Source organism: Coenobita brevimanus, chromosome 56, assembly GCF_032717465.1.
Source record: "Coenobita brevimanus isolate Jiangsu-jjx chromosome 56, ASM3271746v2, whole genome shotgun sequence".
Classification (NCBI taxonomy): Eukaryota; Metazoa; Arthropoda; class Malacostraca; order Decapoda; family Coenobitidae; genus Coenobita; species Coenobita brevimanus.
Window position 1 is genome coordinate 27,841,934 of NC_137009.1, and position 16,814 is coordinate 27,858,747.

General features: G+C 41.7%; 1 protein-coding gene across 1 annotated transcript in view; it reads right to left on the reverse strand.

Moving 5' to 3' along the window:
• Positions 1–13,888, reverse strand: part of LOC145401676 (UDP-glycosyltransferase UGT5-like) — a 137,909-nt gene extending 124,021 nt beyond the window's left edge. Inside the window, exon 1 of the mRNA XM_080273864.1 lies at positions 13,721–13,888. Coding sequence (XP_080129990.1) covers positions 13,721–13,888 — 168 coding nt within the window. The remainder of the gene's footprint in view (positions 1–13,720) is intronic.
• Between the last annotated feature and the right edge of the window lie 2,926 nt (positions 13,889–16,814).

Genomic DNA, 16,814 nt, shown 5'->3' on the forward strand with positions numbered 1-16,814 from the left:
AGATTCCTCAGCCACTAGTCGAATTAACCCTTTATTTTTCCGACACCTGACATGCCAACGAGAATATGACCGTAAACCCCCATGCCGGGTCAGGGAATGGTAGATGGACCCACTTCAGGGGTCATGTTTGTGGCCTTTAACAGGTAACTAATATGCTAAGTAAATTTTTATTATAAGTATGTCTCCTCATACTGTTATTCCAGATAGTTTCACCCCACGTTATGTCACTCAGATATCCAATCTAGTTTCATTGTGAAGTTCCTGATGGTCATGTGAATGAAGGAATCGTATTTATCCACAGTTTTTAATACACCATAACACTTTGTAAATACGACCATGGATGATAAGGGGTAGTGGGATAATACTTAAAAACGATAAGAGAAATAATATATATCGTAACAATGAAACACACAAACTTTAGTAAACCATGTCTTTCTCATGCATTTTATTTACCTTCCATTGTTACATTCAAATAATAATAAACCAGACCAAATTAGAAGCAAATAAATCATGTATTATTTCATAATTTCTTCACCGCTAAATAAAGCAAAATTATTTAATCCAAGAAAACCATGGTTTTCCATGCCTTACATGAACCCTGAAACAACTGAAAGTGAGATGGAAGGAAATCATGTATTTGGCCACGCTTCACTGTATTTCACCCATTAATACATTTCATTAAAATGAAATTATAAAGATGTCTTTTTATTTTTCAAAAATATACTGTTACCGATGCAGGTAGATGATGCTGTTAGGTTCCTACGTGGCGGATGTGTCAGGACTATGGACACACAGGTCAAGGCACAGGTAAGTGAAATAATGCCAGATAAATCTCTGAATCAAAACAAATAGCACTACATTTCATTAGGAACCATAATGCAGAATTCAGAAAGATTTTTTTTTTCTCTATAATATATATATATCATCATCATCATCAGCCGTTTGAGTATCCACTGCAGGACCGGCCTATCCCGACCGAAGTCGGGACGATACAGCCAATGTATCTCTACCAAGTGGCTTAGGCTGTCTGGCAGAGATTGTATGTAGGGTGAGAAGTGCTTGTAAGTTTAACTGTAGTGTTGGAGTGGCTTTGGATGTATGTGTAGTCTGTGAACCAAGTGTAATCGGCCCGCGCAAGCCGACTGGGTGCAAGCATACTTTTATAGTAAGCGACACTGGTTCAACCACAGCACCCCTGGTGTCCGCCAATGCAGTACGTGGCCGGGTGAACACTCCCAAAGGTATTACCCTGGCGGGGCGCGAACCCTGGCTCACCCGTGTACGAAACGCACACTCTACCACTGTACCACAAAGGCTCCAATATATATATATATATATATATATATATATATATGTACTGGTATATACACACACACACACACACACGTGTGTGTGTGTGTGTGTGTGTGTGTGTGTGTGTGTGTGTGTGTGTGTGTGTGTGCGTGTAATCTTATATGTATTTATCAATCTATCTATTGCCAGACGCCTTAATGCCTTAAGGGATGGCCACAAACAAATCGCCTCCATCTAGCCTTCTTCCTCGCCATTTCACCACCCTGCTCTCAGCTCACACACCCCTCTCTCATGTACCTCTCCACTCCAGCCCTCCATCTCATCCTTGGCCTCCCTCTACCTCTCCCCTCCCCTCCACCTCACTTACATACACTCCTCGTCAGTCTCTCACTCTCCATCCTCTCCACATGGCCAAACCACATCATTGTGTTTCTCCTAATGCTTCCTATCACATCCACATCCACACCACAACGTCCCTTCGCTTCCTAATTTGTCAGTCTGTCTCTCCATGTGACTCCACATGCTCCTCTCAAATAACTCATTTTCACTGTTCTCAGTCTTGACTTGTGTCCCTCTAACGAGGTCCAAGCGTCTTTTCCATACGTTAGAGTTGGTATTCTTAATTCCGCACTGCAGTAACTTTTTCACCTCTATGCTCACTTCCCTGTTTTTTATCACTGCTTTCAAAGAACCAGCAACTTTTCTTCCTTGTTGTACTCTTTAAAGCACTTCACCCTTCAAACTTCCATCCTAACTCATCACACTGCCCAAGTACCTTAATGCATTCACATTTTTCATTTCTTATCATCCATCCTTACTGTACATTCAATGACTTCATTTCTCTCGATGACCATAGCTTTACTCTTCCCGACATTCACATTTAGTTTCCGTTTCTTACACACTCTCCCAGACTCTTTCACCAAGCCTTGCAGCTTCCCTTCTTTTTTTACTTAACAACACAGTATCATCCGCAAACAACTGTACAGGGAGTTTCCACGCACTACCCTCTCATTGGGGTAGCTATAACATCCACTCCCCTACCTTGCATCTCCTTTACAACCCCATCCATATACAGATTAAAACCATGGAGACATGACACTTCCCTGTTTCAAACCTTCAAATTGAAAAAAATCACTCAGTTTACTGTCTGCACTGCAGCCTTAGTCCCCTCATACATATCTTCATGGCATTCAACTACTTCAGATTTTCTCCATATATTCGTAATACTTTCCACAATCCTTGTGTATCCAACCTGTCATATGCTATCTGCAAATTCATGAAGGCCGCATACGACTTCTTTCCCTTCTCTAGAAACTTTTCCACTAAACCCCTAAGAATGAATATCTGATCTACACAACCTCTTCCCTTCCTAAAACCTCCCTGTTCTTCTCCAACTATCCTTTGTTATTTCCTTAAGTTTCTCTATAATTATCCTACCATATACTTTTCCAATTGCACTAAGAAGGCTAATTCCCCTATGATTACCACACACTTCTTTTTACCCCTTTCCTTTGTACAAGGGAATAATTGTACCTGAGTTCCAATCCTCCGGAACTTTACTTTCATCCCATGCCGATCTCCACATCTTCCACATCCATTCAACCACTCTCTCTCCCCCATGCTTCAGCATTTCACCACACACTCCATCAATTAATGAGGTTTTTCCCATTTATACTTTCTTCATTGCTTCCACAACTTCCATCTTACTGATTTCTTAATCTCTTCTCACATCCCTCCTCCCAGCCATTCCCCAGCCACTTATACCAGCATTAATATTCTATGTTCAACAATTCCTTAAAGTGTTCGCTCCGTATCCTCATTTTTTTCCCCTTCTCCATTAGTAATCTACCATTTTTATATTTCACTCCCCAACTAAATTCTTTAACACCCTGTTTAGCTGTTTGCCTCTTTCCAGAACGTTTTCTTACATTCCCTCCACTTTACACCCAAATTCTTTCCAAATTCCTCATCCACTCTCTTCTTACTCTCTCTTACTAATCTCTTCACCTTTATTCCTCTCTACATACAACTGTTTCTTCTGTCTGTCAACTTCCTCCGCACCCCTGTTTCTCATCCACTCACTCAATGCTTTTTACTTTTGTGCCACAGCCTGTCTCACCTCTTGATTCCACCATGCTCTTCCTTGCACCCCATTCCGTCTTCTCCCCCCACACACCGCCTCACATGCTGTAGAGCTTTCTTCTGTGAATATCTTTTACACACCTTCCACGTCTGCCATCTGCTCCAAATCATATTTTCCAAATCGCTCCTCCACTTCTCTCTTCTATTCTGCCTTCTTTTCCATCCTCTTGAAACCTTTCCAACCTCCTTCTAAGAACTATTTCCTCCTGTCCTTCCCTTCTTTTATTCCTTCACTTCATTTTAACCTTGACTTTCACCACCACCAAGTGGTGGTCAGAAAGTCCATTCCTCAAACGTCTAAATGCTCTTGCATCCATTACACACCTTCTCATTCTATCATCCACATTCACATAATCAATCATTGCCTTCTGTTCATTCAGTTCACCACCCACCCTTCTCATCACTAGCTACTTGTACCTGTGGATCATTTTGTGCCTGAAAAGGATGTTGGCTATCACCAACCCCCTCCCGGCACAAATGTCCACTAGAGCACTGTCATTCTCATCCTCTTCTGCAAAACACCTCACTCACCAACTACTCCATCCATCTTCACATTCTCTTCTTTTCCATTCGTATCTCCAGTCAAAAACCCTCTCTCATTCCTTTCAAACTTTTCCCTGCACGTGTCCACATTTCTCCAGACCTTTTCTTTCCCTCTGCTTGCACGATCTTGCGTTGACGCATATACAAACACAAACGCCCACATTTGTAGTCCAACTTTCAATCTTACCCACAGAATTCTTGAGCGAACTGATCCATACTTTCTTGTATTCTCCTACTATCTCTTGCACACAACAATACACACTCCTTCTTTTGCCCTGTCATTTTCACCCAATCCCGCGCATATACCCCATCCATACTCCCATTCCCTCACACCCTCACTTCTCCATTTAGTTTCAATTAATCCACATACATCCACTTTTGCACCCTCAAGCACCTGGACACTCTCTCTCTCCCTTTTACCACATCATTTGCACTGCTTTTATTCCATGTCGCAATCAGAATCATGACATTTGGTCGGTCCATATCATCATCATCATCATCATCATCATCCGGACCTCCTTTCCCACCCAAGGGCAGGGTGAGGAGTAGCATTGTCCAACAGCACAAACTTGCCCAATCCAAATAGGCCACACTTCCATTCACTCATCATTCAAGTCCCCAGAATCCTGGCTCTACCGGATACGCCAAAAACATTCACCACATTCTGCAACTTCACACAAACGTATCCGATTGATTCAATCCGGACGCTGCCATGCTCACAAGGGGTGCCAAAATCCCTGATCATGCACTTCTCCTCACAAAATTCATCCAGCCACTCGATCTCTTGTCAGTTTCCCAACCTCACCGAATTCCAAACCTCTCTTCCTCAAACACTCATTCACCATATCTCTCCACTTTCTCCTTGGCCTACCTCGCCTCCTCCCTCCTTCAGATTCGCTCAGATATACCTTTTTCACCGCTCTATTGTTATCCATTCTTTCCACATGACCATACCATCTCATGACACTCTCTTCGATTCTGGTGTCCACCAACTTCCTCACTCCACACCATTCATGAATCACATTATTTAGAATCCTATCCACCCTCTGTACTCCACATACATTCCTCAGCAGTCCCATCTCCAATGCTCTTACTCTTGACTTTTCATTTTCATGCCACACCATAGTCTCACACCCATATGTTAGGGTTGGCACTAACACTCCCTCATGTAAGACTCGTGCAGCTGCAACACTCAAGCCTCTGTTTCATATCAAGGCCTTCATTGCACCAGCTACTTTTCTTCCTTGTGTCACTCTACTTCCAACTTCTTTTGCACATCTTCCTCTCTTTTCTATCACTGTACCCAAGTAGTTGAACTCTCTCAACAATGCCAGTCTCTCTCCATTCACTGTGACATCACACCTTCTCTCTCAGTAACCATCACTTTACTCTTCTCTACATTTAATCTCAAGGGACGACGCTCACAGACATCAGCAAAACTCTGCACTAGCATGCCAAGTTCTTGTCCGGTACTTGCAAGCAATACTGCATCATCCGCAGACAACAAATTTTGAGATTTTCTTTCTATCACAGTTCATTACCAATGCCATCCCTCTCTCCATTACTCGTGTTTTTACTTCTCTCATCACCCCATCCATATATATGTTGAACAACCATGGGGACATCACACAACCTTGTCGCACGACCACACCGATTCACTTAGATGCCCATTAACCCTTACACATGCTTCGCTACCATCATAAAAACTTTTGACAGCACCTAGCAGCTTACCATCTACACCATACATGCGCAAAACTTTCCACAATCCCTCTCTGTCTACTTTGTCGTATGCTTTTTCCAGATCCATGAATGCCATACACACCTTATGGTCCTTCTCACAAGCCTTCTTTGCTATCTGTCTCACTGCAAATTCTTGATCCACACATCCTCTGCAATTCCTAAAGCCACCCTGTTCATCACTCACTAGGACTTCTGATATCTCTCTTGCTTTCTCTGTAATAATTCTTCCATATAACTTCCCTACCACACTCAAGAAACTTAAGCCACGATAATTCTTGCACTCACTTCGCTCACCTTTATTTTTGAACATGGGTACAATCACAGCCTTTTTCCACTCTGCAGGCACAGTTTCACTCATCCATGCCTTCTTACATATCTCCAGCAAGCACTTCATTCCACTCTCTCCACTACACTTAAGCATCTCTGCATACACCTCATCAACCTCAGCTGCTTTCCAATTTTCCAGCCGTTTCACAGCGCTCTTCACTTGTGCGAGTGTCATGTCTCCTGGCACTGCATTCCTTCTCTGCACGTCCCCAAAACCAATCATGTTTACAGCTGCTCAGCTTTCTCTATTCCCATTCATCAGGCTTTCAAAATATTCTTTCCATCTGGTCCTTACTTTATCTCCGTGGGTTAGTAACCTACCATCTGCATCCTTCACAGTATGACATTTCTTTCCGCTTTCACTTCTACATTTCTGCACTTCTTTCCAGAATAACTTCCTATTTTCAGATAGTTCGGATTCATTTCTTTTCCCAGATCCTCATTTACCTCCTTCTTTTTCCTCTTCATTAGTCTCTTTACGTGCTTCTTGCTCTCGATATACTCAGTTCTTAAATCAACTGAACCCCTATCCTGTAACCACTTTGGCCACTTCTTCCTCTTTTCCTCCACCGCTCTCTTAACCTCCCCATCCCACCATGCCGTACCCTTCTTTTTTGTTGATACTCTTGCCACACCACACACCTCTTTATCATTCCTAACAAGGCAGTCCCTATATGCATTCCACAGACTGTCCAGATCCAATTCATTCCAGTTCACTGATTCTCACTCGTCCTCTACTTTGGTCCTGTACTCATCTGCCACTTCTTTGATCCTCAGCTTCTCAACTTTCAGTCTTTCACCCTGACTGCTCTTCTCTCTCTTGCTCCACCTCACTCCTCTCAGCATGATCTTGCATACCACAATCATATGATCTGACAGATCCCCACATCGTCCTCTCACAGCCCTCGTATCAGCAGTTATTCCCATCATCGACCTCTCTACGAGCACGTAATCAATCAGGCTTCTTTCAACCCGATCCCCATTTCCTCTATACCATGCATATTTATGTGCATTTTTGTGTTTGAAATATGAATTACAAACGCACAACCTCCTCTCCTGACACATATCCTTTAGTCGATTCCCATTATCATTTTCTCCTGGTACTTCATAACAACCCATTATGTCATACTCAGGACCAGTGCCTACTCTTCCGTTCATATCCCCCATCACGATCACTTTGTAGCTCCTGGGCATTTCTCCCACAACATCACCCAGCTCATCCCAAAACCTGTCTTTCTCTCTCTCACTTCTGTCCTCACACGGTGCATTCACTACAATTACTGCCACTTTCACCTTCTCAAACTTGAACTTGACATACATACACCTCGAGCTGACACATTTGTAGTCTCAGTCCACTCTGCCACATCTCATTCATCAACAAAGCAACTCCTTCCTTACATCTTCCTCGCCCATTCATTCCCGATCTTACACATTTCACACCCTCCCACTCCTCCACTTCGCACCCTTTCATCTTCGTTTCACACAATGCCATCACAGCATATCTCGCACATTCACCACTTCCACCCTCTTGCAAGAAGGAACCAACCAAAGGCCAAGACCCGGCAAGATTGTTCCCTCCAAGAAAAGGCAAGAACAAGATAACAGAGAACCAAATTCATGATCCGTTCATTTAGAGATGCCTGGACACACAGCGTTTGAAAGACTGGAGATTATAGGCAGATGGAAATAGATATAGAGGGAGACAGTTCCAGAGTTGACCTGTTGCATACATGATGGACTGGGAGTAATGGCTAACTTTTGCATTAAAGAGTTGGACAGAAAAGGGGTGAGAGTTTGTTGTTAGATGGGTGCTACACACCTGCCGTAGAGGAGGAGGGATGCAAGCAGACAGTTAAGAGGAGCAGTGGACATTGAAATAGCGATAATAAAAAAATGATGATTGAGGCGTCAGGCAATAGATAGATAGATAGCCTTGCTAATTTGTTAATTAATTCTCTATGTAATTGGTACTATACCATGTTGGTACGTAAGGTCACGGGACTGGTATTCGTGGTCAAAGACCTGTTACAAATGATCAAAGACATAACAGAGTCAAACATTTAGCACTGGGGAACAAAGGACAACCCAAATAGCTTATTTATTATTGAAATGTTCACATTCCAAATATTAGGAAAATTATTTCAGCCCTTTCCCAACCCTCACCCCCACCGCCCCACAAAAAAAAGGAAAAAAAAAAATGAATTTTGTGAGATGTGGAGAAATTATGCTCTTGGCATCATTAGTAACACGTCTGCAAGAGAGACATAGAGGATTTTACCAGTCAGGTCACAGTGTCTGTTGTGGCAAGTTATTTTTGTGACGGAAACTGTACAGAAACTGTAACTGGAAGGAACTTAAGGTGGATGTTTACTGCCCGTTGTACTGGACATTATTTTTTAGCACTGGTATCAGAATCTGATGTATTATTCGAATATATATACAGGGTGTAACGCGACGTATGACAAAAACTTACACCAATGATCTATCATGAAATTTTGAGTATATTTTGTTCTATAACATATACTCTCTGCGACTCCAGTTCAGTACCCAACATTCGGCTTTTAAATGTTAAAGTTTGGTGGGTAGCACGCGCCATTGGGTGGGAGCTTCGCAGGGCGATGGGAGACGAGTATTATTAGCTCATACTGTACTGTACATAAAAATACCATTTCCTATCAGTACAAACGAGTTTTAAGAAGAAACTTTATGTAATCTATTGATTCTTTAACATCGTCATGCATTTCTGCAATTCTTTTGCACAAATCGACTGTAAATTAAGGATTAAATTCAAATTTTATGGCTTGTGAGGGAGAAGGGAGGGAGGAGAGGGGCTGGTGTGTTGTTGCCAGTTATGTAATGTGTGGTTTGTAGGATATTGCTAGCAGCATTATCATAACACCCACAGCTCATTCAGTGGAAAAACGTTATTGTAATGAGAGATTAGCCTCACTTTAAGTCAGGAAGTCTAGTATTTATTACAATTTTTCTGTTGCAAGTAAACGTGGCGCCATTGGGTATCTCCACCTGTATTCCTCTCTGCAACACTGGCATTACCATCGCAGAATCCTAAAAATAAACGATATCTGCATATTCTTGATTGCTGTACGTACGTGGCATGCTGTTTCATGAACCCAGTGAACAGCTGAACGCGGAGAACAGTATTTGAAGCGCGTGCCTCGCCTGCAAATTTTCCCGTTCAAATGACACTGGACGCAGGGCTGCCAAGTCCTGATCATCAGTCTCGCTAGTTTAGTCATGAAAACTTGCTAGAATGTCACTAGATAGGAAACACTGCAAAACATCGCTAGAAAATACGATTAAATCTCTAGAATATCACCTAAAAATGGCAAAAAAATATCCAAGATGTAGCTAGATACCATGTTGTCATGTTAAGTAGTGTCGCTAGGTAGAAGCAAAAAATAGGTCTAGCTGCATAGTCGTTACATTGGCAATCCTGTGTCACTTCTCACGTCGACATCATATGAAAGCATTGGTGCCATGTTTACTTGCAGCAGAAAAATTGTAATGAAAACTAATATTACTCCTGACTTAGTGTGATGCTAATCACTACCTATACTAATGTCTTTCCACTGAATGAGCTGTGGGTGTTATGATAATGCTGCTAGCAATATCCTACAAACCACACATTACATAACTGGCAACAACACACCAGCCCCTCTCCTCCCTCCCTTCTCCCTCACAAGCCATAAAATTTGAGTTTAATCCTTAATTTACAGTCGATTTGTGCAAAAGAATTGCAGAAATGCATGACGATGTTAAAGAATCAATAGATTACATAAAGTTTCTTCTTAAAACTCGTTTGTACTGATAGGAAATGGTATTTTTATGTACAGTACAGTATGAGCTAATAATACTCGTCTCCCGTCGCCCTGCGAAGCTCCCACCCAATGGCGCGTGCTACCCACCAAACTTTAACATTTAAAAGCCGAATGTTGGGTACTGAACTGGAGTCGCAGAGAGTATATGTTATAGAACAAAATATACTCAAAATTTCATGATAGATCATTGGTGTAAGTTTTTGTTATACGTCGCGTTACACTCTGTATATATATATATATATATATATATATATATATATATATATATATATATATATATATATATATACAGTACACTCGCCTACTTTGCGTGTTTTTAGTTTGCGATGCGCCTTGTTTGCGAGTCCACTAGAGAAAATATTATGCAGAACTGTATTCTAGATAAAACTACAGAGATTTTGCAGTTTGCGGCGCAGTGTGTCGCCCATACTCTCGCAAAGTAGGCGAGTGTAGGTGTATGCATAATACAGATAGATAGATAGATATAGAGATAGATAGATAGATATAGACAGATAGATAGACAGATACCTAGGCTGATTCCCCCAAAGAAAGGGAGGTAGCCGAGACAAGATGACACACTCCCAATTTACTTATCCACCCAACACATTCACTTGCATCTTAGCCCCAAGGGGAGAAGGGACAGATCCTCACCGCACCACACCGCACGAGGGTCAACTGCGCAGCGCAATCAGTGACATACGCAGCAGGGCCCGACAGCGGAGCTGGTTTACCCCTGCCACATCATAATGGACCCATCTCATTACCCACACCTGACCTGATCTGCTGATGAGACCAAATGCGGGAGAATATACCCTCAGGGCTGCGTCATATTTTATACATCCACAATTACTCTCGTCATTTCTATCACGTCCAGCCACTTTTCCTTACTCAACAGACATCCCTCTCGTATCCAGTGCTCTCTTTACACTGTCCATCCATCTTATTCGTGGTCTTCCTCTCAGCCTTACACCTCTGACATCTGATTCAGTAATCTTTTTCACCAATCGCTCATCATCCATTCTCTCCATATGCCCAAACCATCGCAACACCCTTTGCTCGATTTGATCAGCCATCTCCCACACAACTATAGTTCTCCTTTGCACTTCATCCATACTCCTCAGACACCTCATCTCCATTACATTCAGACTTTTTCTCTCTGCTACACCCATATTCCATTTTCAGCCCCATATAACGCAAACAGTACCACAACACCCTCATACAGCCTTCTCTTTACATCCATTTTAAGCGAACGACATCTAAACACTTTTTTCATTCCTCCCAGCATCTTTCCTACTTAATTCATTCTAAACGTCACTTCTGCATCTACTGTATTCTTCCATCCACAGCAACATGGTACCCTAAATATTTAATACACTCTACCTTCTCAATCAACTCACCATTCAAAACTGTATTCATCCTCCTACCATCTACCAGCCTCATACACTTCATCATTTTACTCTTATTCTCATTTACTTTCAATTTCCTCCTTTCACACACGCTTCCAAACTCCTCTACCAACTGTCGCAATCTCTCCTCTGAATCAGCCACCAGTGCAGTATCATCCACAAACAGCAGCTGATTCAGATTCCACTATCAACCATCAACATTCACCAGACTCAGACCTCCACCTAACATTCTTGCATTCACCTCCCTTACAACACCATCCATATAAATATTAAACAACCAAGGCGACATCACACATCCTTGCTGCAGCCCCAGTCTTACAAAAAAACAATCACTCACAGTATTTCCCATGCTTTCCTATTTACACAAAAACTTTTCACTCCTTTTAACAACTTACCATTAAGTCCATACAATCTTAAAACAATCCACAAAGCCTCCCTATCAGTTCTATCATACACTTTCTCTAAATCCATGAACGCCCAAAACACATCCTTACCTTTTGCTAAATACCTTTGTGTCACGAATTTGCGAGAGCACATTTATAAATTCGTCACATTTTTCATCAGTGGGAAAACCACGAATTCTAGTGGAATTCCCACTGTTTATCACTGAGTTTAACCGTCCTGGTATTCGGCCGATCGGGAGTGTTTTCAGTACATTTTTCATTGCTTCATAAGTGATCATCCTTGAGCGCGACATTAGCATCTTCGCTGAGTGATTTATTCTGAGTGTGTATCGCTCACATTATTTCCATTGGCAGTTAGCAAGCGTGGCCAGCCCTTGCCTCTCTCTCACAATTTGAAATCAGTCAGGATAGGAACGTCGTGAGAGCAGGTTCGTTTGGGCCCAGTGTGGAGCAGCACCACCGTTGCCCAGCGAGTTCCAGAAATCTCCATTCAGCATGAATCGGCGTAGAGGTTTAGCGGTTGCAGCATCCGTCCTATGTGCTGACACCCAGTTCAATTCCGCTTAGCCCACTCTCTGACCAGTATTTCCTTTCGTTTTTCCTAGGCTTAAGAGTTTAGCTTTTGAGTGAGCAAGTGAGTGTGTTCTCCTTATTTTGAATTCATTTGAGACTCATGTAATGTAAAATTTATTTCAGTGTAATTAATAAATTTACAGTTCTTTTTCTTGTACTTAATGTAATGTAAACTCGTGTTTTATTTCTCCACATTAAGCTTATTTTACTTGCCGCTCCTAGTTCGCATAAACGCTTTGTATTATTCATAACTGGTACTTAGGCAAGTCCTCTTGTACTAAGCTTATATCCGTTGTGCCAGCCTGGAGTTACCGGCAAGAACCTGTTTATCATTAATAGCATTAGTTATTGATTGTCAGGGGTGGAGTCACTTTCTCCAGAGGCTAACAGAACACAAACAGCATGTGTGAGTAATTAGTCTCTGCTGTGTACTGTTGAGGAAGTTTTTAAATTCTCGTCCTTAGAGAGTCGGCGAAGTAAGCTGGTATAAAGTTAACTTACTGCTTGATTTTCACAAGTCACTTCATTGTCCATATTTACAAGCAACATTTTAAAGTATTCTTTAATATATAAATTCACAAAAACTTCGTGACACTTTCACACACCTGTCTCACAAAAAACACCTGATCCACGGATCCCCTCCCTCTCCTAAAGCCACACTGTTCATCACCAATCACTCCCTCTGTACATCTTACCTTTAACACTCAACAGACTTATACAACTAAAGCTAATGCATTCATACTTGTCACCTTACCTCTATACAACGGGATCACACAAGCACTTTCCCAGTCAACTGGCACCATACCACTCACAAAACACACATTCAACAATCTTACTAACCACTTAACAATAGTCACTCCACCACCTTTCAGGTATTCCATAGCACACCCATCCACAGCTGCAGCTTTCCCTGTTTTCATCTCCTTTACTGCCTCCTGCACTTCTATCGTGGAGTGAAAATAGGGGTCAAAAATCAAATCATGGATTTATTGGACTTAATACCTACCATAATTTGCCAATGTTATTACTCATTAACGATATAAAATTTTTATTGAAATAGGACTAAATTTTCTGCCCTCTACCATCTGTTTTTTACCAACCTGTGACACAAATGATACAAATCTTTGGCGCTCATTTTATTACAGAATATACAATTATACATTATAATATGCAGTATACAAATGTACATGACGCAATATGTTCAGCTTAAGCCACCAAGGACAACACTTACAACACATCTAAAAAGCTTATTTTGGTGCGATATTCACTCTTAGTGTCAAATGTTGGCATGATAGCTTAAGCATGTACTCTTGCTCGAATAAAGCCATCCGTTTGCTTCTCGTCCAACAACAGCTATTGATGCCTCTGTGACTGCCTTTACGCACCTTTCCATTGCTTGTGTATGACATGGAAAACGTGGAATTTTAGTGTCAAGAGTTGTTTCGTTACCAACCACACTTTCCAGGTCAGCATCAGAGATTGATTTTGTGATTGGAGGTTCAGTCAGGACACACTTCTGCCAGTCAATCAGATCGATGTACTCCTTGGCATTGAGATTGCGAGATGGTACTTGAAAGCATCTGATACCAACTAGACGTGTCTTGGAGGCTCGAGCTCGCATGATTCATCAAATGCCCAGCTCCCTGATATGTTGTCGTTAATCGATTACCATGTTCAGCAAAACGTTCTCAGGGTGGCCAAAGTATCTGCTGAATCACTGGATCACCTTCAGCTTTCAGATCTTGCGACAGGTAGCGTGACCTCTTAATCTGCAGCCACAGGTGCTTAGAGCCATCCTTGCATGAAGGTTTGGACTTGATCGTGAACAAGACTGGAGTGTAAACCTTCAGAATGAATTCAGCACTTGGTCTGAGATTATCACTATGCCTTTCGGGCACAACATACAAAGGCAGAACTTGATTGGCCAGTGTGACCCAGCGGGACATAACGACTTTTCCTGGCTGACGATGTGACAAAGAGACAGAGCAATGGCCAATGATTACTGCATGGCAAATAACCAGCAAATACTGCTGTTCCGAACTCAGATCTTCAACGTTGACATCCGGAAATTCACATGTTAATGGCTCAAAAGCAACATCTGTCATTTCCTCAATTTGCCAATAAAGAACCGATAGGCCCTAAGAAACTTTTTAGTCCTGTCGTGCAAACATCCAGATGCTCGAACAAAGGACGTAGAGGAAGTTCATTTGCATGGAGAAAGCAAACATACCACTGCAGAGGACGTTTGACATGTTTTTCAAGGACTCTTATAACACCGCTGTTCTTTCTTGTGTTCACTGCAGTGCCATCACACCCAATTGCCACCAGCTTCTGAACTTCTATGCTATTTTCGCCATGGAAATGGATGATTGCCAGCTTTATGCTTGCAGAACTGCCACTTTCAGTTTTAATGTGACCGAGATAGTTGCAGCCAAGCTTCTCTACCAGTGATACATGTTCCTGTACAGTCAACCTCCGGTGAGCTGTGCCATCAACTGTCTCGAGAGTCAGTGTTTTATCCTTTCTGCTCTATATTTCAGCACTAAGACTTGCCACTTCAGCACGGACGATTTCACGATACTCCTGCCGTTGTCTTCTAACTTTGCTTCTATTGATGACATCACTACAGTCCTCAGATGTTACTATGCCACAGTCTTTCAGGACGGCAAATGCAATCTCTGCCACTGCTCTATCTGAAACTGCATGTCGTTGCAAAGCCCTCGCAGTATTATCTAGCCAAACTCTCTGCTGTCATGCTGCTTGAGAAATGCATGCAGCAGTAGAATGGTGTAATGCATGTAAAGTACATGCAACAGTAGCAGATAATATTTCAGTGTCACTATTTCTGTTTTTACCAGGTTCATCTTCTGCAGAACTGCTAAAGCTGCTTTCATATTTCTTTGATGTCGACGAACTGGCACTAGGGTCAAGGTGGTACTGAGCTAGCCCGTCTTGTTCCTTCGACTTTCCTCTCTGACGCCCCTGTAAACTCTTTGTAGCTCTATTGTCAGGTGGCCCTATCATCATCTTACGTGTGGTTCGTTGATCTTGAAGAAAAGACAGTTCAGGAATTGTAACCTAGCAAGACTTTGTGCACGAGCATGATGATTGACTACGTAGAAATATTTGGTCGTATCTGTTGTTATTTGGCGAATGTGAAATTGGACTTCAGCTTGCTCAAACCATACCTGGGGTTGGGACCTCCAGAAGGTGGGTAGTTTGAGTGAAACGGCATTTTGCTGGTCAAAGCTATCTCCTCCAGGCATGGTGAAATCCAAACAGGCAATTTGGATCGACGGGGCCACCATTGTAGCAGCTTAGGTGATTAGAAATGCTGGGCAGCAGAAAAATTATTTATTCTTAAGTTACAAATAAGTGATACAGAGTCACGAGTGTGTTATTGTGCCGACTGTGTGTGGCTGACTAACTCCCAGGTGGTTACATCCTGCCAGCTAACCTCCAGTCGTTTAAGTGGTTGGGTGAAGCACTGAAGCACCATACTACAGCTTGACGACGGTTCGTAACCTGTGTGGTTCAACCCGCCACAATATTCAAAATAATTACACTGAATGCTCTTCAACTTCACTTCACTACTCTCACAAGCACTGGAGCTATACAAACTTTCCTAAACTGCACCATGGTCAAACTGAACGATAACTGACTAAACTCTCTCTAGTCTCTTTCCCATCCTTATAATCCTTACATTACCCTTGAAACTTCTACACTTCTCGAGAACAACAGTTGCCAACTTAGAGATATCCAAAACATGCCAGAGTTTCTTACACTGCATAACACGCTAAATTATTTAGCATACAAACTCAAAATAAATTACTTAATTTAACAAGCAATTGCGCAAACAAACCATTACTGAGAAAAAGAGCACAAAATTTAATGCATAACTCACGAAACAACTATGCTCACAAACAGCAGGCAAACTGGCAACTCTGACTCGCACTGGAACTAGCTACCGTAAGCAATGGGAATCAGTGAGAAGCTTCTCGACTACCTAACTGGCAAATCCTGCTTCTTAACAACATAATAATACTGTTACGAAACAGAGAAAGATAATGTACACTTTAAGTGAGAATACGAAGAGTCACTACTGTCCCGTAAAGTTCCAGGTTCAAAACAAAAGAGTTAGGTAAAATTACAAGTTAAAGTTTAATGCTTAAATTAACAACAAAACATTCAGGACTCATAAGGATAATGTAATGGCAAAAACAGGTTAAATATATGGTTAACTGCAATAGCCTCTATTAACACGAAATTAGCAAGAATAAATTTATCTAAGTCAGCCCTGATAAAATGAGATACCAGATAATACTCAGTGAATGCCAGATAAATAATTACAGATACAAACTATTATCAAAAATGACTGACATAAAGAACCCCACACGAATTACAAAAACTTCATTAGGCCTACAAATTAAACTTATCCTATACAGTACAAGAAAAAATGCAACAACAGTTATACTCAAATTACACACAGCTGCTAGATGGTTGGAGATTTCTTGAGCACTCACAATAATAATATCTGTACAGGGGAG